The 22,644-nt window shown below is 43.3% G+C and overlaps 1 protein-coding gene across 2 annotated transcripts in view; it reads left to right on the top strand.

Annotated features, from left to right (window-relative positions):
* SLC25A26 (solute carrier family 25 member 26) overlaps nucleotides 1-22,644 on the top strand; it is an 885,107-nt gene that overhangs the window by 764,994 nt on the left and 97,469 nt on the right. Inside the window, exons 8-9 of one of the 2 annotated variants that reach the window (XM_086936841.1) lie at nucleotides 5,590-5,654; nucleotides 18,267-18,340. In XM_086936841.1, the coding sequence (XP_086792967.1) occupies nucleotides 5,590-5,654; nucleotides 18,267-18,340 (139 nt within the window). The remainder of the gene's footprint in view (nucleotides 1-5,589; nucleotides 5,655-18,266; nucleotides 18,341-22,644) is intronic. The other variant, XM_086936842.1, reaches the window with a different exon arrangement.

The raw sequence follows: 22,644 nt of genomic DNA, 5'->3' as shown, positions 1-22,644 counted from the left end.
TATTTTGTTAATATTTCTAAATGTATTTAAAATAAGTAATTTATTATTTTCTTCATATTTTTGGAAATATAAATAACATTTTTTGACTATTTTAATATATTTTAAAATCCATCTTAAAAAATAGATCATAACATATTTTTATTTTACATATATAATGATTTACAAATACTTATGTTTTCATTTGAGAGACCACCCACCCAGTGTTACAATATTACCTCCAATAAAACTGTAATTAAAAATGAATACAATTATTATATATATTTATAAACAACAATATACATGATTTATTAAAAAATCAAACATCATAGAAAATAAGACTTTTGTAAATGAAACACTACACACCCAATACCCAAATAAAACTCAGCAACCCAAATAAATTAAAACTTTAATTTTTAAACTTTATTTTATATTATTAAAAACGTAATAACTTTACGCTTTGTTAGCTAAATACTATTCAGAAAAACAATATAAAATACTACAATATTTTAGTAATCAATATTTTAACCTTTATTATTGAAGGAAAAAACTATTCATTTAGCCTTGCTATTACTTGCTTTGATGTTTTTGTAATCTCAATATTTTGCCCTCAATATTGAGCATCATCAACATTCTGGAGTTGATATTCAGGCTGGGCACCTTTCTAAAAGAGAGGCAGGGAAAGTGTTGCAGACTGCAGTATCACGGACCATTGAACATTTTGTTCTGCAGATGAGGGAGTCCGGTCTTGCATAGTTGCCTTGGGCTGTTCAGAGGGAGTGTTCGAAAGTGATACACTAGCGTGGGCGAGAATATTAGTTGCAGCTAGTGTCCGAGCCAGCTGGACGTTTGGTGGTAGAATGCCTTTGATTAAGGTGGGGGGGGCTATATTAGATTTGCATGAAATCTGGATGGGTCACATTTGTGTGGAACACAGATATGGGACATAAGCTTTTTTTTTATAAACTTTATTTTTGGTTATGCAAATAGACATAAACATTCCCCCCAATTGTGGCATCATACGGGACATAAGCTTTAAGTGGAAAGCAATTTCTAAATGAGGAGACCAAAGGATGAGTTGGATTTTAAGTTGTGGGTGTGACCGAGCTGAAGTCTATGTTAACGTATTCTGAGACTGAGGAGAAAGGGTGCGGACTTCAAGTAGTCTTCGTTTAGTTTAAAGAAGAGCGTTGGGGAGTAGAGACATTAAAATGAAAATAGAAAGTTTTCATAGAAGGGTTGTGAGGATACCACTAATTGCTCTCCTTGTGGGATTTTTCTCAACTCACTGACATTCATATCCTTAATTTGGGTTTCTTCCCAGTGAACTGGGTAGTGGGAGAAGAAAAGAATGTCTGCTTCCAGGCACCCGTTATGGACACAGTGGTATTGGTCTGTGATTAGGATTCTTTGTCTAAATTTTGGAAAACTTGGGAGGGGAAATTAGTTGGTATAAATTAGAACCCGATTTGATCAGCCTTTCTAGAAGATTGAGCCATTATGAGGATGGAGAGTGTCATATGACTTTTGGTTTTGGTCACAAGTGGGAGAGGATATGTAGGAGTAAAAGATGGAATTATTTCTATGATCTCTAGAATAAGTCTGGACAGGGCAAGTTTTAGAGTCATATAGCTGTAGAACAGTAATCAATCTACAGTAAAATCTGTGAAAAGTGAGCAGTGGGTTTTCTATTAAGGGACAGATTCCGATCTGGGTCGGAAATCACTCCGACCGAGCCGGATCTGGGGTGTTTTCCGACCGATCCGGACTCCTGCAGTCCAAACGAGCGAGTACGATGCGGCCGTATGCTGTCGGACTCGTTTCGGTCGGACTCCCATTGAAGTCAATGGGAGACGGTCGTACAAAGCGTACATGGGCTCCCATTGACTGAATGGGTACGTTCCGGACAAGTGCGCCCCCTACAGTGTGTACGCGTCGGTGCCATCCGCACCATACATGCCTGTGTTGGGGAGACCCATGGGTCTCCCCCTGTGTCCGAGCCGTAAGGCTGTGGGTAACAGGGGGTCCGAAGCGGACCCCCAAATTCCAGCTCTGGGAGCTATTGTGAGCCGGAAGCTCCGACTCGATCCGGCTGTCTGAATCGCGCATCGTACTGGCTCAGTCGGAATTCGCCTCCATTGCGCGCCCAGTTAGCTTACGGCCGAGACGTACGGAGCGGTTTGGACCTGGAAACGATTGGGCCGGAGATTTCGCGCTTGTTCACATCGTACTTCGTTGTCCGGACCCGTGTACAAACTGGATGGAAATTCAGCCTACGAATCCAACCCGCTAATCCCGAACCCGATTCGGAGCCCTTCTGACCGAGATCGGAATTGGCCCTTAGTTGTAGCTGCGTATTTGTGTATATCACATTCAGATTACCACTGCATTGAAGAGGCATATCTCAATTGTATCAGCAGGGAAGCTTAAATGAATTTCTTCTCTAGCTAGTAGAGTAGAAGAAGAATCATTTGGCATTATGATTTGGATTTGTGGTGTTCACACATGTTCATGGCCTTTATTGGAATGTCCCATTTCCCTTTCTGTGTCTATATTGAAAACTATATTTTTCCTTTCTGTGGATAGGGTGAATAGTGCATGTGTGGTGCAGGCTTCATCTTAGTAGACCTTCCTTTTCCATGCTGATTAGGATGAGTGGTGAAACACACTCTTGCAAGTCTTTAGTCGTTGCCAACAGCATTCACGTCTTTTTCCCATCTACGAAGAGGACCGAAGATGGCCACTCTCAAGAGAAGATTTATGGCTGTATATTGGGCAGATAAAAGCAGAGGGGAAGGCTGAGGCACAGCAGCGCTAATTATTGCAGGAAGACGCAGTCTCTAAGCTCAGGTTCGCACGAGTAACCAGGGAATGTGAAAGACGCCTGTGTGTACATTCAGCTATTGAATCTCTACACTTGTCTGGCAAATAGGCTGTTCATGTTGAGGCAGAGGCACTCACCAAAATATTTTTAATTAGGTTATTACTTGAACATCCCCCCTCCTATATTACATACCCAAATTGAGTTGCCAGAATGCAAGAAGTTGGTGCTATATTTACCGCATTTCACAGAGGAGAGGCGAAAACAAACTGTAAATGTTGATACCACCCAGCAGAGTTTATTAACAGTATAGTTTAGTTGCACCATTGAAGTTTTAATAAACAAAAGAATCCTTCACAGCCTACAAAATGGTTTAGACAAATGATTATCATTCCAGCATGGTATTTCATTTATTCAGCTCTGATATATTTGTTCTTCTGGCATAGGGTCAACAAGGATCTGAACCACGTTCAGTTTCAGGTTATCGGACTACACACTTGTGTCACTATGGAGTTTCCAAGGAGTTCAGGTCTACCTGTCCTCAGCCCATTGCTGATAGATTGAGGCACCCATTTGGTGATGTCCTTTTCCTGCACCAATGAGAGTAAAGAGAAGGAGTTAAATCCCACTGGTATTCATGTATTGAGCGCTACTGCTTGTGAGCAGATCAAACCACAACAAATCATTGCACTAACATGCTCTTCCGGAATTTAGCGTCACATAAGAATATGCCAAATGTCACAAAATGTGTTATGAAAGTTAAAATAAATAAATAAATAAATAAATAAATAAATGAAGTAGAAACGCTTTGTGCCAGGATTATCGGGCCAAACCTGGAAGCCCAGCACAAGAATATTGGGATTCTTTATTTTAAAGAAGCGTTTCAATGTTTTCTATCAAAGGCGAGGTCAGCTTTGAGACATAGTCATTGTCAAGGAGTAGCATGGTTTGGTAGCTTTGATACTAACATTGCTTTCTTGTAACGTATATTTGGTGTGTTTTGATTTACACTGAGACGTAGAAGGGTGACTGATCCACCTCATTGTCGAGCTGTGTCTGCTGCACTTGCGCCGGTGACTTCCCTTGCTAATAGTGAAAGTAAGTATTGTGTCACTGCAAGTGACCAAATTCAAATTAACTAATGGAGCACCGACCTAACACTGTATGCCAAATTGATTTGCCTACAGAAAGTTACCATCTCCAGCTTGTATCATCTGGAACCAGGTACATATCCCGGCCACGGTTCAGTTTCATATCTACACTGAGAAATTAAAGGTAGTCTTCGTATTTTGCAAAGTAAGCACCATAATGTTCGTGCTCCAGTTTAATTCTGAGTAAAACTGGCCAAACATATCATGTTAGAATCTCTGTGTATGTATAACTCTTATATGTGGTTATGTATCTACATATGTATATATTTTCTTCCCACTGCAGAGAAAAAAAATTAACGAATCTTCCGAAACCACCACTCTTTTACTCATCCTATTCCCCTTCCAAAATATCCTGCCTCCTCCCAACCCTCTTTTACTACTATGAAATCCCAAACACCTCTTCCATCCTTTATCCTATTCATCCAACTTACAGGCTCTCTGACACATCCCAAAACTCTTTTACTACTATGAACTCCCAAATAATCCTTTCTAAACTCTTCCCTCCTCCATCCAGACTTTATCTAATTCAACCAACTAAATGGCTCTCTGACTCATCCTAAACCTCTTTTACTACTATGAAAACTCAAATAATCCTTTCTAAACTCTTCCTTCCTCTATCCATCCTTCATCCTATTCACCCAACTAACAGACTCACATGTTTACCATTACTACCGCTCTGAAGAACAATTTTTAGTTCCCTCTACTAATCAACCTTTGAGTTCTGGGGTAATGTGCTACTCCGCTTCGTCACTGTTAATACAATTACTTTTACTGTAGTGCCTCGCCCAATGGTCTTCAAACTGGGCGGTGGGTCCCCCTAGGGGGGCCTTAAGTAATCCCAGGGGGGCGCCAGGCTCTGAACAAAAGAAGCACGCTGATAGCAGTGCAGAAATAATTGAGTGCCATTAATCGCTCTGTAATGGGGCATCACTAACATCTTTTATCATTGATATCCTAGCTGGGAGTATGTTTTAAAAGGGAAGAGGCTCCAAATATTCTTCAAAAAGCCCACCCACATTTCCAATAGTCAGACTGTGGATACTTGTACACGTCAGTAAGACCTGCCTGACCAGAATGGCATATTCGGCAGTCATGTATTTGGTTGCATTTTTAAAGCGGTAATTTACTAGCAATGTTTAAAAATGTTTTGTTTTTAAATAAGTCGAGACATATTTAAACATTGCCACTTTAAAAGAATAATTGTGAAAAAATCTGAGGGGGGGCGATTCATTTTATTTTTTCACTAGGGGGCACAGCTTTAAGAAGTTTGTAGGCCACTGGCCTAGCCTGTGTAGCTGATTGGGGCGAGTGAGGGAAAAGAGATGCTCTAAGTACATATGTTGGTGGCACTAGTGCCCTGCAAAGCACCAACATTAAATGTCCATTAATAGCGCAGCTGTGGTGTCTGGCTCCCCGGGGATTGAACCAAAGTCTATCACTTGGTGTATATTGGAGCCACATGGGGCAAACTTCTTTTCAGTGAGAAAATAGCCAGAACAAGTATTAGCATATGTAGGGATCTTGTGTGTTTCGCATTAGAGCAATGTCTTGGCAGGGGCTGGTGTGCGTGTTGCTTGTGACGGATGTGTACCAATAGCAAACGCTGTCTTAATGCTTTGTGTGTTTTTATGATCCTTTCAGGCGGATGTGCGGCCGCAGTCACCACCCCTCTTGATGTAGCTAAGACACGCATAATGCTGGCAAAGGTAAGCGGGGGCGGAGCACTGCAGTGACGTATTCTGCATGCATGATGCCAAGAATCAATCACGAAGAGAATGGGATTGTCCTAATTACGTTTACTTAAATGATTGCGTTAATTCACGTGTTTACTTTCATTCTCAATAAAGAGAGGCATTCGAGTCCGTTCCTATTCGGGAGTCAACGCTTTGCATGGCCCTGTTTTATAACGTATCACTTTTCAATCACACATCGGAATACTTATTTACAGACACATTTTGGTGGACTGGCTGTTTGCAGAGCCAGTTGTCACTGGAGTACTTATTTGTGGGAACGTTTAAGTACCTTTTAAATCTGTCAACCCTTTGTGCTACTTTACATGCATCTGTCTTCCAGATGTTAAAACCATAATGCACAGCTTTAAAAACCAAGAGTTCCTTCACACGTTAATAAACAATCGCAGCCAATACAAACGTTGCAGATGTAATTCGTCTGTACATGGTGAGAACAAGATTAAAGTCTGTGATTAATGGAACAGCAAGCTGAGTTGTGTGCTGTGAATGTATTATCATGTAGGGTTCTGTAAAGAGGTGAATGAGTCTCCAACTCTTTCCAAAATTGGAGCAGCATTAAGGCGGTCCTGAAGATAGGAAGATGTTGTTCACAACGCTGGCTACATAGGTGAACAAGCATTTACAATGCAATGGTGTCGGCATTGTTAAAGTTAGAGCTATTGGCATTGCTCACAATATTATTTTTATTTGTTTTTAAAACATAAATAAATGGCATTGTCATTTACAATGGCAATAGCTTAATCTCTCGCACATGCGAGACCTACTGCATTTGCACCCACACACAGAGCCACACACACCTACAGAGCCACCCACACAAAGCCACCCACACAGAGCCACCTACACACACACACAGCCACCTTCACAGACCCGCCTACAAAAAAAGCTACAAACACAGAACCCAACACACACATCCAACAGTAGGCATGGATGCAGCATGCATGCACCGCCACAACCCACTGCCAGAGAATCAGTATTACCATAAACAGCAGCAGCAAATGACTCCACAGTAAACCATTCAACCTTTAGCAGCCCCTCCCCCGCCGAGTCCACCGGTTGTCTCACATCTGCTGCTCCAAGGTGTACAAAAGTTCATGCGGAGAACTAAAGGGAGCCTGGCACGTAACACAGGGTGGAAAGCACCAGGGAGGGGGCGAGGGCAGGGCTCACTGACTAATACCTACTGCGCGAAACCAGGAGTCCCGCTGGTAGAGATCAAAGCAGAAAGGGACCTGCCCCCTCAACTCTTCCCCCCCATTCATTCAATGGTTATAAGGCGCTTTGCTAAAATCAAATCCAATCCTATAAATCTAGAGCAGCCCTCATACTTTGCTGGACGTGGGAACAGCCCCACAAACACGTCACCGGTGAATGCAGAATATGGCGCTCAGTGACGTCATTAATATAGTCAATCTCCCCCCAGAGCCGGAGGCGCTCACAATCCCACATCAGATGCAACAGCTCTGCCCCCTTCGCCCCACACTGGGGCAGCTGAGGCTCCAGGGTATATTTTATTGAACCTGCCTAGTGTAAGAAGTGCCCTGGGAACAAGAGAAAAAGGAATCCAAACCTAGAGAACTTGCTCCAATATTTTCCAGCAGTCAGTTCACTAATCAATATACCAATGCCCATCAACCACTGGCATCGACAAGGGGGCATTGATAACCCTACTGAGCACCACATGCAGACTCAAACCCGCCCTATGTGTGCCTTGCATGTACTCGTCCTCAGCCATTAAAAACACATTTGCTTCACACTACAATACTACCACATATTAAAGTGATTGAATCGTTACTTACTTTGCCTTTGGTTTTCGAGGCCGCTGCTGAGCAGTCAGAGCAGCACACACTGCTGATTATGGGTGGACTCGACTGAGCAGCGCCGCTGCGCCTGCGCAGTGCGGGGGGAGGGAGGGGGCAAAACTGGGCAAACTGGTCTGATCGGCATTTGTCTGACTCCTCAAGGGGAAAGATTTCTGTGCCAAGGACGAACGGACACGGGCTGGCATAAAAATCAATTTTTCAATTGTGATTTGTAGCTTCTAGAGGGACCTCACCCACGCATTCGGGCACAGTGTCCAACTTTAAATATTTTATGCACCGGCACAAATTAAGCACTGGAAGGACTAGAATTTTACGTCACTGGTGCTGCGCAGAATGACAACTCTTATCAGCATAGGAACACAGACGAAGAACAAAGAACAAGCGGAGTGACGGGCAGAGAGATGTAATATGTCAGTGAGAAAGACAGCGAGGGAAAAACCAGAATCTAGAGGGCGAGAGAGTGAACTTTAGAGCAAGGTTGAGGGAAAGTGCACAGATCAAAAGAGAGGCTGCGGAACACAAGTAAAGGAGAGAGAGTAAGAGGGAGAACGAGGCATCATGGGGCAGTGACGGACAGAACAAGCACTCACCTGAGGACGACTTCTTCCGGCGGCGGTCGGCCTGAAATGGCTGCCGCAAAGCTCTGACATTTTCACGATTCGGGGGCATGTTTTTAGCAGTTGAGTGACGGATGATGTCACGGCTTAAAAACTGCAAAAAGCACGCCCCCGAATCGCAAAAAGACGGGGCTTGAACAGAGTGATGCCCCTCTCTTCCAATGGCTGGCCTCCGTTTAGGAAGCCAGCCAATGGAGAAGAGGGGCGGGTTCAAGCCCCACTGTAGCCAAAACATAAAATCTCGGACTCAGCCCACTGCTTACGCAGTGCGACGCAGGCCGAGACCTAAAAAGGCCTGTCCTCCAGTGGCGGCTCCTCCGCTAAGGCGGAGGAGCATTGCCTCATTACTTTTCAGCGGTGCTAAAAAGGAAAAATAAAATGATAACACAATGTTATTATCATTTTATTTTTTCCTGCTGAGGCAGTTTTGCAGGGTGGGCTGGGCTGCTCACAGAGCAGGGGAAGGAGTGGTTTGGGTATTTTCTAACTGCACATGACGGTTTGGAAGGCTGTCTTGGCCCGGCCAAACAGTCAGGCGCACTTTGCATGTTCTCCACCAGGCTGTATTACAGCCTGGGTGGAGAACATACCCAGGCTCATAGTCCCTGTCTGAGCGCCAAACCACGGCGCTCAGATCAATCATGACGCCGCGGTTATAGAGACAGCAGTGTCGTGATTGGTTTAGGGGAGCCTGTGTGCTTCCTGCTTCCTTTCCAGGACTTGTTGTGAAGAGAAGCAGAGGAGAGACGTGGCCATGACGAGGTAAGTGTAATTTCTTTTCTTCTTCCTTCTCCCCCCCTCTACCCGACCACCCTTGATCCATGCCAGCCACCACTGTTTTTTCTTTTTACACTTCTCAGTCTGATGCTGTTTTGGCTGCTGTGACGCAGATATATTAGAGAACTGCAGCCAGATATGTTGTTAATTTATACACTACCATTCCAGGTGATTGCAAGGTTGTAAAGCAGTTTTACAAGATAATAAAAGGTGCCTTAATGGGATTCATAATTTGGCACTACTGGTTTATGGATAGAGTAAAACTAATATGTAACTAGGAAGTTCAATTGTGGCAGAAGGTATCTGAAGGAACATGAGAAGAGTAGATGTCTACTGACTCAGGTACTGATTGTGGAACAGATGAAATGAACTCTAATCCTGCCTTTTCCCACGCATTATTAATACTGGGGATTGGACTATGTCCGAATCCCTTGTTGATCAAGCTGCAAGAGTTAAGAGTCTGCTTTAGAGATTTTAGTGGGAAATCTTCCGGTTTGTGGAGGAAATTATAAATCCAGTGGATTATTTATTGACAGGTGGAATTAGCTTTGCTATATTATTCCTATGAAATGAAATTCTCCTGATGGATTCTAATGATTCACCACTTCCTCTGCAAATCAGATAATTATCGATTACCATTGACTTAGAATTCAGTATTTGATGTGGGTAACTGTTCCTGACAAAGATTTCATGATCTCACAATTTGCTTTGCTTAGGGAACAGAGTACCTGGATGCCAGGAGTGTTGTGGGTATACACTAAAAATAGGAAGGACAAGCTGGCAAGGAAAAGAGCATGTTGGAAATGGCAGTGAAAATGCAGCTGTCTGAACTGGAAGAAAAATTTAAGACCCTCACAAATAAAAATGTACAGGACAAACCTGAGGGCCAAATAACAATTTCATGTTTTCTTCATAAAGGCCGAATCCTCCTTCTTTGAATAACAGACAAAAAAGAGAGGGTTGCTAGCTTACTGCCTATAAGAAAATACACAATAAGAGAGTATTTAATTCATAATGGATGAGTAAGTATCATTAAACCGAAATTCAGCTGACATCAATAATGCGTTTACTCACTACTAGGAAACCTGCAAGTTTTCCAATCTATTCCTGGAACAGTTTAGCAAAACATTTCACTGGATAGCATCAACATGTAGGATGTGTTAGTGGGCAAACCTCAGGGGAGGTTGGTTGTATTTCCGAACGGGTGTTTTATTGAACTTGCAAATTCAAAACACCCTCCCTGTTATATGACGTTTTTGGAGAAGCAGTGTAAAATGGATCACTGTTACTATAGCTAAACATACCGTCGATATCGCAACCGTTCTTAAACCTGTAAGGGATGTGCCGGGAGGTAAAACTCATTAAACTGTAATGAATATCAGATTAGTATGCACGTGGCTCATTGCAGGACTCCCATTAGGCATGATTTGTTTAGGACCACAGCAGAGAACATATGGTGCCCTTCATTAATTCAGCAATTTAAGAGACCATGTTGGGATGACGTAAGGTCCCCTACATGGCTTTAGAGAGCCTGCACCCCTGACATCCGTTCATGTCTGCAAGTTCTTTAGATTTTTGATCCCCTAACTTAGCACTCACAATAACCATTCCTGTGAGTTTAAGGCTTTTCTTTGACATAGATTCCGACTCAGAGCTGAGTTGTGTGGCCTGGTGGGGTCACACCATGTGCACCATCGTTACAGAGCACCACTACTATCAGCTCACTGGGTTGTAGAGTACTGACAGAAGTGACAGACAGAAGATTGTAGTGGCAGGATAAGCCCTTTCCCCTGTCTCTACCAGGGAGAGTTGCTGACCTACCTCTTTCACATTTTTCTGTTTTTTTAGTGTCTTCCGCACATTTATGTAACATATGGATGTCGCCTGTGTATACATTACTGATATGTATAGCACATGTGGCTTTAGCCACACTGAAATCCATGTTGTGTTTCCTACATCCAAGTGGTACCTAAGATGGAGTTATGGAGGGAGTCCCAGATATGAATGTGAATAGCAGGGTTTCTCTAGGACAATCCTGTGATCCTTTGTCATGGCTCATATGTTTAGGTGTGTGGGAGAATAGTCATAGGGTGCCTATGAATCTTTCTTAATTAAAAAAATAAGAGAAAAGGGACAATTCTAGCAGGTTGCCAACCTTCTACCCCAAAGAACATTCAGATGAAGAGATTTAAGGAATTTAAGGGGTTGTGCAAATGGCATTAAACAGAAATTGAATTGACATCACTAACATGTTTACCCACTACTAGTAAACTCTGCAAAGATTGCAGCCTGTGCAGCTGAGTGGAATACGTGAAAGGGCAGCAACTGCTCAGAACCATTCTCAGCCATTCTTTGTTATAAAGATGGGGCAAAAACATCAAGCCAATGTATCAGAATCTGGTGACTTGACACCTTTGGCGACCAAGAAACTCTCTATACTTGTGGCTTGGGGTAGCCACCATCTATTACCCGTACCAGGTTCGGTAACAGAAACCTGGAAACTTCAGCCAAGACTTTCATGAGGGGCTGCCTGGACCCTGCTCTGTGGGAAGGAAAAAAAACAACTGTTCAGGAGGGTCGTTGCAGGTTCTGTTGCACAAGGGAGATGCTGTTCTTATGGAAATGGACCATGAAGTAGAATAGGTGGGGTGAACCAAAGATTGTAAAATGAGGAAAAGGACCAGCATCTTTCTGTGAGGGTGAGGCCTGGGAGCCCCATGGTGTATCTGCAATGTGAATGCAGCTGTGCCCCATCATGATCAAAAAGTGCCATGTAACTCAAACTCTTCCCTAGTTGTATTGTCAAGTTAAACCCAAGAAGTACACCAACAGTAGATGCTTCTGCCAAAGGCAGTCATATTGTATACAGAAATGATATGCTACCAATCGACCCAAAATTCTTTTTTTTTTTTTAAATGGGCTTTGGTCTTAAAATATCCACCAGTATTCCCCTCTGTTGTCTTCCTTCAAGAACCAGTGCATTGAAGTGCAGAGCTTCCTATAAAACAACATTGAGATCAACTAAGAATCCAACCCCGCTACTCATTCTTCACTCCTATCTCTGTCTGCAACTCCCATCTTCCATCCCTCTATTCTTAACTCAAAAAGTGTCTTTTTGGGTGTTTTCTCCCTAATCCAGAAGCTCAGCTCATCAAGTTTTCTTGTGAACTTCTGCTGCTTGCCAATACAGGAAACATTTCCTGCTTCGTCCACCAATTCCGTTCTATGTAACTAGATTTTCTCCATGAATCTTTACTAAGTCACTGAAAGAGGCCATAAACACACTTATGCTGACAAACTTTCACTGGCTCTAAAGGCAATAGAAGGCTTCTGACAAATATCGTCACTCTTATTATTTGGGAAAATCCTGGAGAATCTGTTTTGATCCTAGCAGCACTTTAATCTTGACAGTTGCTCATCTGGACTCTCATCAGTCTTGTTACGGAGAGACACACAGAATAGAAGCCTCTTTGGTTTGTAGCTGCTGATCTCCTCAGAATAGTAGAATTATAAAGCTGAGCACTGTTGATCTGGTTGACCTCTTAGATTCCTTTACTACACTTGATCCTAACATTGTCATTGACTGATTACAATCTGAAACCCAAGACTCCCCAGTCAACATCTGTTTTATACTTCTCATGAAACAGCTTTCTATGCAGAATCAAAGTGCCCCATTCTGTATCTGGCATCTGCCAGCTAAACATAACAACAAGGAGGCCTACTCACATCATCAAGGTTTGGTTTTTCACTCAATGCTGGTGAGGTATTCTGCCATTATAATATTAAAAAATATTGTGAGACACAAATGGTGTGATGTCAAAAATGTTGTGGAATAAAATATTGAAGGTAAGAATATTGTTTTTTTAAGTCTTTACATAATGTTTTAAAATATTTAGATAAGTGTTATTACTTTTGTTTTTGTCATTATTTGAATGTTGAATATATTTCATTATTTTTAGTATAGTTTTTTTTATTTTGTAATATAGTTTGAGATTTTTTCATTTAATATTTAAAATAAATGGGTTGTTGTGTTAGTAGGATAATAGGTTGGAAACTTTTAAAAATATTTTTTTATTGATTATACATTTGTAAGAATGTTCAATGTGTTAATTTGATAATTAGTTCTCGGAATTGCTTTTAATTATTTCATAGATAATTTAAAAAATATGGTAATATTTTATATTTAATTGGTCAACTAAGTTTTGTTATTCATTTAATTATTTTATTAATTATTATATTAAATAATGTTATTTTTAAGGTTTTTTGACTAATTTTGTTTAGTTTATTAGTTTTTTTAAATTGTATTATGTTTTCTATTATTTGAATTTGTTTTTGGGATTTTAGGATAATAGGGTCGCAAGTATTGTAAATCTATTTTTTAAACATTTTTAATTAATATAATTTTTCGATATAATTTTATGTGTAATTGTATATGCTGATGTTGTGTTTTTAGTTTGTAATAAGGTGTATAACATATACCATGTTAAAAGGTTTTTAGTTTTGAGATGTTTATGGAAATATATTTACTGTTTATTTATTTGTTATATATGTATTTTATTTTTTATTGATTTTAGAAAGGGAACATTAAATCTGCGCTTGGTAAAGTTTAACATTTTACCTAATGGTGCTTATGCTGGAGTGGGAATAGTGGGTCGCAGTCCTCCAAAATCCAACACTTATACTACTGTTGCTCATGCCAGGTGGGAATAGTAAATCTGATGTCTCCAAAGTCTAACACTTTCCCATCTGTCGTAAAGAAGTGAATAGTATATCTAACCTCTCCAAAGTCCACCACTTTCCTACTGTCGCTAAAACTGGAGTGTTAATAGTAATCGCCTGGGGATTCTTCCATAGTCCAACACTTTCCCTACCATTGCTTTTGTTAAAGTGGGAACAGTATAGATAACACCTCCATAGTCCAACACTTTCCCTACTGTTTACATTTGGGTGGGAATGGTAAATGTGAACCTTCCAAAGTCCAGCTCTTTCCCTACTGTTGTTTACGTTTGAGTCAGAATGGTAAATCTGACCCCTCCAAATCTCATTTTATTATCAGATTTTTTTAAATTGTTTATACATATAGTTTTCTTTCCAATTTTACAAGTTAGTTTAACGTAAATAATTATTTTATTGTTTCTGTAATAATATGTTCTATTTTATTATTATTGTATACATTGTTTCAATGTTTCATATTTAGGGGTCGATTACGATGTAGTTAGGAAACCATTCCGACCGGATCAATTTCGGAATGGTTTCCGACCGAATCAGATTCTGGGAGTCCGTCTGAACGATTACGATGGTTCCCAACACTGTTCGGCTGGACTTTTGGGAGCCTGTATTCCGACTGACTACACAGGCTCCCATTGAGGAAAGGGGTGGTTGCGGAAAATCTTGCTCCCTGTGGGGGGTATCCCAAGGTGCCTGCAACACTGTGCATGCTTGGAAAGAGGGGACTAAATGGTGTCCCACAGGCCTGATTAGTAGGCCCCTGGGTAAAGGGGGGCCTGCTACAGGCCCCCAAAGTCAGATTCCGACAGCTGATCCCTGTCGGAACAACCGATTCGGAAAGGCTGTCCGAATTCGACATCGTTATCGCTCGGAAACGCGGTCCGTGGACCTACACGAGTCGGCTCCGAACGACTCGGTTACTCTGAATGCAATTTGGAACAATTCGAACAGTCCGAATGGTTTCTGAACATCATAATAGGTAGTTCTGAAATGTTCCTGAGTTGATCGGAAGCAAGGCTTCCAAATCAGATTCGAACGAATCCCGTTCGGAGCCTTTCCGAACAACATCGTAGTAGTGTCCGTATTATAATTATTAGCATTATTTTTATTTATGTTTAAATAATACTTTTATTTTTTTAATATTATGTTCATTATTTTTTGAAAGTATTTTAAATTGTATTTTTTATTTTATGTTTATAAGTTAGATTTTTTATTTATTTTTCACCATATAGAATATATTGTTTATGTAATATTTTTCAACTTATTATAGTGTATAATTGTTAAAATTTGCCATCATTACAAAGTTTATGATGATATTGTAGTCTTATATATTTTTGTTGTAGATGTTTTTGACTTCACAGAAATAACATGTGTTTCAAACTATGTATTGGTCTCTTTTGCTGTGTCTTTTTACAACCAGAGCACATTGCATCAAACCTCTTTTTTCTAATCTCGGAAAGATGACAGCATGCTTATCATTAACTTTCCACTCTAGGTTCTTACAGGTCACTCACAGTGTTACAAGCCTCTTTCCTCTATCGTTCACTTCTCAATCATAACATCTTTGTATAGAAAAGTATCTCCAGTTCTTTCATTAGTTGTTTATTAAAGTGACACTTTAGCTTCTCAATTCTGTGAATATTTTACTTACTGGTAATTAAAGTTTATGATAGAAAGGTTTTACTGTTAAGAAGATTTTCTACACCTCTTTTTCTAATTGTCATACATCTTGCCATGCAAGCGTAGACGAGTATATTATTTATTCGCCCTTTTGCTATTGTACCAAACTGTTTGCACATGGATACATTTGTGTTCTCTATTGTCTCTTCACCCCCACTTCCTGCCTGTAATACTCTAAAGTTGGTAAATAGTATAACATTTAAATTTCTAATGCCATATGAATGTGTCACCATCTAAGCTAAAGCCATACCTGGTTCTCTACTTGCTGTCAACCCATCCGAAACTGCTCTTTCTACAGCACACAGAATTGCAAGCAACTCCTGTAATATTCTAAATTAAAAACCACCAGTCTCTTTTAGATTATCTCCTTAACCACTAATGCTTCACCCTTCACATGGTTGAATTGGTCCTCAGCACTTACATACCTAAACGGCTGCAGGATTTATACCACTACAGAATCTGTTCCTTGTTTAGTTCTCAACGAACTTTGGAAAACTAGCCTGCCAGAGGCAAGAGATTACTGCTGCACCTGGCCAAAGGCCTGCAGACATCAAGGGCCTCATTATGAATTTGGAGGTGTGGTGCCGGGTCCGCCCTGCCGCCGCACAGCCAAAGACGTGGTCAGGCCTCCCACCAGATTAGGAGTTTCCTGTTGTTTGGTGGGCTTTTTTGGTGTTCCCATGGCAGTGCCCCAAAAATGGTCACCGCAATGGGAATGCCAAAAACAGTTCCAGCACGGCATGGACTAAAAAGGCCATGCCGTGCAGGAACTGGGGTGTATGTGCACAGGGGGGCCCAACCCCAGGACATTTTGGTTTCCCTGCCTGCACCAGCGTGGAAACTTGTGTTTGCTCCCAGCTGGTGGAAGCTTTTTCAAAGCTCCTGCATAGTGGGATCAGACTTTGTGTTTACTAATCGTTTGTGGGGATCTTTAAAAATGCTCCCGCCAACTGTGAGAAGACTTTGTGTTTGCACATTGTTTGGTGGGAGCTTTAAGAATGCTGGTATTCTGTTTCCCTGCCTGCTTTGATGCTGGCAGAGAAACGGATCAAGAACAGATAAAGATATAGGAGCCCACGAGGTTCACCATTTATAGTGAATGCTGCTCCTATAATGGCTCATGTAGGGGAAATGCACGACCCCCCTCCTGTTACAGAATGTGGCCCTGTGTGTGAGCTCCCCCAGGGCATATAATGGCTTGAGGAGGGGAATGTGTGGCCCCCTGCCCCTTTTATTTAAATACTGGCCCCGGGCATGGGGTCCTTGGGGCCTAATTAGGCTCCAGGATGGGGTGCCACTTGCCCCCCTCCCTTTATTAATTACTTGGCCCTGAAGAATGAAATCTCTGAGGTCTAATAAGGCTTGGGGCAGGGGACCATGTGGCTCCCTCCCCTTTTTAATAAAATATGGGATGTAAAAAGGCACGAGGAGGGGGACAATACCACCCCCTCCTTTTTATGATATAACATGGCCCCAGGGGTTAGGATCCCAGGGGGCCTAATAAGGCTTGGAGGGGGGACACTTGGTCCTCCTCCCCCTTTCTAAAAAGACTGACGACCCCAGCGGATGGGTTCCACAGGGCTAAAAGAGTCTCAGAGAGACGGTTTGCATGGCCTGCCTTCCCCTCTAAATAACGGACGGCCCCATGGGGTGGGGTTCCTGAGACTCCAGCTCAGGAAGGTGGGCCACGTGGTTCCGCTCCCTTTTTGAAAAAATAAACAACTCCAGGTAATGGGGTCGCCAGGCCCGAATAAGGTGATATGATATGGTGATAATATGATGTCATAGAACATGTCATGAGTATGTAATATGTGTGGTCTATTTTTCCTCTGTTTCCATTGATTTGTTTCTGTTCTGTGTTAAGCTTTCTGGGTGGTGCTTTCTACAGGAACTTTATTTTTAAGTACATTTTACTGGGAACACCTCACTTACTCTTCTTTAGGCTGGTGGTCATTACTCATCACAGAAATATTAGGACATTTCTAAATAGTTCATTTAGGGCTTTAAGTAGAAACAAGCAGGTCGCAAATAGTTGATGCAAATTGTTCACTATCATTTCGGTACTTGGGAAAGGCATTTACAAATTAGAAAAGGGGCTTAGTCCATTAAGAAATGTTATTTTGCCATCACAACTCTGATTTTATGAATCGCTTTAGGCTACAAATTCCTTTCATACACCTGGCCCTTAGTTTCACAATAATTTAACTGATTTAATCATTTACAGCCAGTTCATTTTATTGAAACAGCATTGTAAATAAACTATGAAGTTCCAAGAGGTCATATCGTTTTGATAAGCTGTGGGGTCTGTCTATAACCTTGTTTATGTCTCTAAGAAGGAGACCAAAATTCTGTATTAAATTCTGTGAGAGACCATAGAGGGCTAGAAGCTGGGACAAATGTGTCTAGTTAAACCTGCTGTAATTTGTCTCTTAGAATTGAAAAGTAAATGAAATAAGGGGCTGTAATGTGAAATAATCTCTTGAGATATATTAATTTTACAAGTAGCCGGTTGTTAATAAATAAGTAATGAGTGTTTATTGAGAGTTTGTCAAAAATTTCCACCAACTTCTAACTTAGAGAGATTGCAAATTTACTGCTAATATGGACGTCTTCAGAGTATTACTATCAGTCAGATATGAACACGACGTGATGCTTTCAAACATTTGTGACAGCTGGTATAAAAATAAATAGAAGTGGAAGGGTTTTTTACCAACCTTAAATTAGCCAGGCTTTTGAAATTCAGATGTAGAGAGAATTAACATGAGCATCTTGTAAATAATGCAATATCCTCAATGCATGCTTCTATTTTTTTTTAGCAGCGACATAGTACAATAGCGTATGTATGTGTCTGTTTGTGTGTTTTGTGCATATAATTGAGACTCAGGAACCTGAATCCTGAGATACTGTGGTAATTTTTTGTGTTTTATGTTTTCCATGTATCACAGACAGGATCCAGCACTGCCCGTGGGAATGTGTTATTTGCGCTCCGTAGTATTTGGAGAACGCAAGGAATTGCTGGGTAAGAATTTGCGTAGGATGGATAACCAGTTAACTGTTTTATTCATTTATATTTGAGTCTTAAAATAGGAATAGATCTGTTTACATTTTAGACAATTATTTGCCCAAGAAAAATTAAATGTCATAGGCGGACAGATAAAGGTTATATTTGTTTGGAGTTACCAGTATTTAATGTTAAAAGAAGGTTATATTTTGTTTCACTTTCAACTATTTAAATGATTTCCTCTTATCCTCCGCCGGTTTCTTGGCTTTTTTACTTTCTGACTGCAACAAAAATATCGTTTCAAAGATGTGGATAGACAGGTGGTAAAACTCAAAATGGCTCCTGGGCGTCACAGGAAACACCTTCAGCCAGCATTGGCCTTTTAGCCAGCAGCACAGAGGGCCAAGGACATAGAAGACAGATAAACTGTACGGCCTTCCTGGTGATCTGTCAAAGGCGGAAGCTACAGATGGCTGACATCTTGACTTTCAGAATGCACCGCTTTAGGGGTTCTATTTACAAAATGTCGACACCAGAAGAATGCTTATGTCTTTAGTTGGGTATGTAATCCTCCATTAAAGTAATGCCTCTAGCATAAACCGCTTTATATGGTACACCTGCATCCCACAAATTGTTAATACCTCAGTTGTCTGTAATGCAACCTGTTAGACAGGGACCTGGAGGGTCGGCCGAGGACAAGGGGAGAGGCCTCCGGGGAGGGCCGTCTCCAGCGATCGTACAGACAAGTAACTTCCCCCCCACAGATGGACACCACACAAGGATAAGGTTAACGCTCTTTATATGCAGTTCTCGAAGCAAAGTATCACGGTACAGTGAGATCGGGACAAGAGGGTCCTCTCAATTCTAGTCTCTGGGAGGAAAAGGGGGTAGCGGGACAGTCTTGATACCGATCTGGTATTGAGGTGAAATGATGGATAGCTCACAATCCTCGAGCTCGGAGTTCTGGAAGGTCGGGCCGCGGCAGCGCCAGCAGGTCCCTACGATGATGTAGTTTGTAGAGGGCCGCGGCAGCGCCAGCAGGTCCCTTGGACGATGTAGGTTGCAGAGGGCCGCGGCAGCGCCAGCAGGTCCCTTGGACGATGTAGGTTGCAGAGGGCCGCGGCAGCGCCAGCAGGTCCCTTGGACGATGTAGGTTGCAGAGGGCCGCGGCAGCGCCAGCAGGTCCCTTGGACGAGGAGGAAGGTTGCAGAAGGCCGCGGAAGCGCCGGCAGGCAGGACGATGGTTCACAAGGCAGGGCTGCGGCAGCGCCAGCAGTCCGTCAAGGATGAGTTCTTCAAGGTGTCTCTCGACTCCAGGATACAACTGCCTTCCTGCTCTGGAGCTGCCCCAGTTATAGGTCTGGCCTCCTTTGATGTCCGGACCCTTGCACTTGGAGGTCGGGAGGTCCGGGATGAGGGAGTCCAGATACCCAGCAGGGGGGTGGAGCCAGCGCCCGGGGAGGCTGGGGGCGATCGGCACCTGGCGGGGGAGAGCCATTGACACTCCTCTCTCCCATTGACCTGCCAAGTGGTCCGTTCACCTCCTGGGTGGATGGTGGTGCCGGGATGTTGGGGCCTGGCCAGGCCCGGGGTTGGGGTCGAGCTGAGGCCACGCGGCCTTGTGGTGCAGGGTCCAAGATGGCGGCTGGGCCGGGCAATGGTGCTGGTGGTGGCCCGGGCCAGTGACGGGACGGGTTGCGGGTTGCTTCTGTGGGTCGTCTGGGTTGTTCTTCTGGTGACACCGGGAGAACCGGTGTCCAGGCTCTGTCATGCGGGGAGGGAGCGAGCCCTTCACGAGGCCTGTCCAACACAACCTTAATGCATATTTCGTAATTTAATAAAGGACCCCACAATGTGCTGCAGCAGGACTTCCACTTTTTTAGTATTTGAAGCAAATAATGGAGGAAGTTGGCACTTGTAGTTGAGAGAGGGGCTTTATATTCACTTTCACTGTGAAGATGGAGCAACAACTTCGTTTTTGCACTGTGTCCGAGTATTTTCTGAAAAGGCACTGTGTAACCGTCCTAGTAAATTAAAGCGGTGAAGTTGTTGCTGTTCTGACATTTTTATATTTGCTTCTCTGCTTTCTACCCATTTTTTAGGTCTCGCCTTTACCATTCCGCAGGAATGGGAAATGGGGAGAATTCAAGTCGGCTATTTTCTCTTCAAACCAAAGGGCTTTCAGCCGCGGTTTTCTTGCAGTTCACGTGAATCACGTGATCAAACATGCACGAGCATTCACGTCCAGGGCTTCTCCTCCCCTAGCAGCACTCCTCCCACACCAGCAACTCCCCCCTCCCACACCAGCACCTCCCCTCTCTCTCCCCGCAAACACAGCCTTGCCCTAGCAGCACTCCTCCCACACCAGCAACTCCCCCCTCCCACACCAGCACCTCCCCTCTCTCTCTCCGCAAACACAGCCTTGCCCTAGCAGCACCCCTCCCACACCAGCACCTCCCCTTTCTCTCCACGCAATCACAGCCTCCCCCTCCCACACCAGCACCTCCCCCCTCCCACACCAGCACCTCCCCTCTCTTTCCACGCAATCACAGCCTCCCCTTCCCACACCAGCACCTCCCCCCCTCCCACACCAGCACCTCCCCTCTCTCTCCACGCAATCACAGCCATGCTGCACTGCCGAGCCTGGGCTTTTCCAGCTCTTCCCTCCCACTCTCTCACTCTCCCGCCCCAACCCGACTTGTTCTTGTTCTTAACTGCAGATGTACGAAGCGCCGAGCCAACTGCACAGAAAGAGCCAGTCTCTTTGAATAACAGTCAAAAAGAGCCACAAATGAAAAACAGATCCCTTGAGTCATCTGATCACGTGCAGACGAATGACCGCTTTGGTTTCAATGACCTCGCTTTTTTTTGGGGGTTCTTGTTTGTGCGTAAATATTTGAAACAAAACAATGAAGCAATGGGAAATGGGGGAGAATTCATGTGCTCCATCGGATAGTCAAACCACCGATTTTTTCCGTGGCGTTTTCTTCGAGTGCACGTACAGGCACGCGCATTTGGCCCATACACTTTCATGGCCATCTGGTCCTGTTTCTAATGTCCCTCCCCCCTCCCCCAGCACAGAGCGAGCATCGCGGCCGCACAGCACATCAAAGGGCTTCTCCCAGCGTGTGCTGTGCAGCTTCTCCTCCCCTAATTATGTGGCCGGCCGTACTTGTGTTTCCTGGCCGCTTCCCGGCCGATCAACTTGTATCAGTTTGCTTACATTACCATGGTTTAAGGCACACATAATTTCCTGTATCATGCCTTGCACTCCCTACCTTCTCGGGACATTCTTTGCACTTGTAATCATAGCAAACAAGGCTACTTTCGGATCAGCTATGGTCAGACAGCTATCTTCTTCGCTGTCCTTGTTTTCGACGTTTTATGTTCTCTTCCTAAGCCTTACATCAGTGACGGCCCTTCGCTAGCCTTGCACACCAAAGCCTGTGATGTCACTTATATCACAGTTGTTTGAACTACATTACCTACCCATGCCACCTGAATTTGGCACACATTTTATATTCTCTTGCTGGACATCTCATGCCGTATCGTTATTTTTACTCCTCAATTTCCACACCTGGCATTACTTTCTTTTCATGCCTTGCACCATTTTGTCATGCTTTACTCTACTCATGCCTTGCAAGCCCTGAACCTATTATCTTCCCTACCCAATCTTTCCACCTGATATCTTCACATGCCATATACCTGTATTCTCCTCCTATGCATATGCACCCGTTATCGTCTCTCACATCAGGAAGGTTTTGTTTCCCATGCCTGCTCCTTGCATCAATCTCATGCTCTGCACCTGAAATGTCACATCAAAGGCTCTGTGCCACTTTCACCCACACAGCAACACTTACAGACACACAACGCCACTCACACCCACGCAAGCCCACTATCATCCACGCAACGCCACTCACCCAAGCAACACCACTCACACACGCAACGCCACTCATCCACGCAACCCCACTCATACTCATCCACGTAACCCCACTCATCCACGCAACGCCACTCATCCATGCAACGCCACTCACCCAAGCAACACCACTCACACACGCAACACAACTCACCCACGCAACGCCACTCACACACGCAACGCCACTCACACACGCAACGCCACTCACCCACGCAACGCCACTCACACACACTACGCCACTCACACACACTCCGCCACTCACACACGCAACGCCACTCACACACGCAATGCCACTCACACACGCAACGCCACTCACATACGCAACGCCACTCACACACGCAACGCCACTCACACACGCAACGCCACTCACCCACGCAACGCCACTCACACACACTACGCCACTCAC

Source organism: Lissotriton vulgaris, chromosome 9, assembly GCF_964263255.1.
Source record: "Lissotriton vulgaris chromosome 9, aLisVul1.2, whole genome shotgun sequence".
NCBI classification, from domain to species: Eukaryota; Metazoa; Chordata; class Amphibia; order Caudata; family Salamandridae; genus Lissotriton; species Lissotriton vulgaris.
Note: the sequence above shows the minus strand (reverse complement) of the source record. Positions and strands in the feature narration are given on the sequence as shown.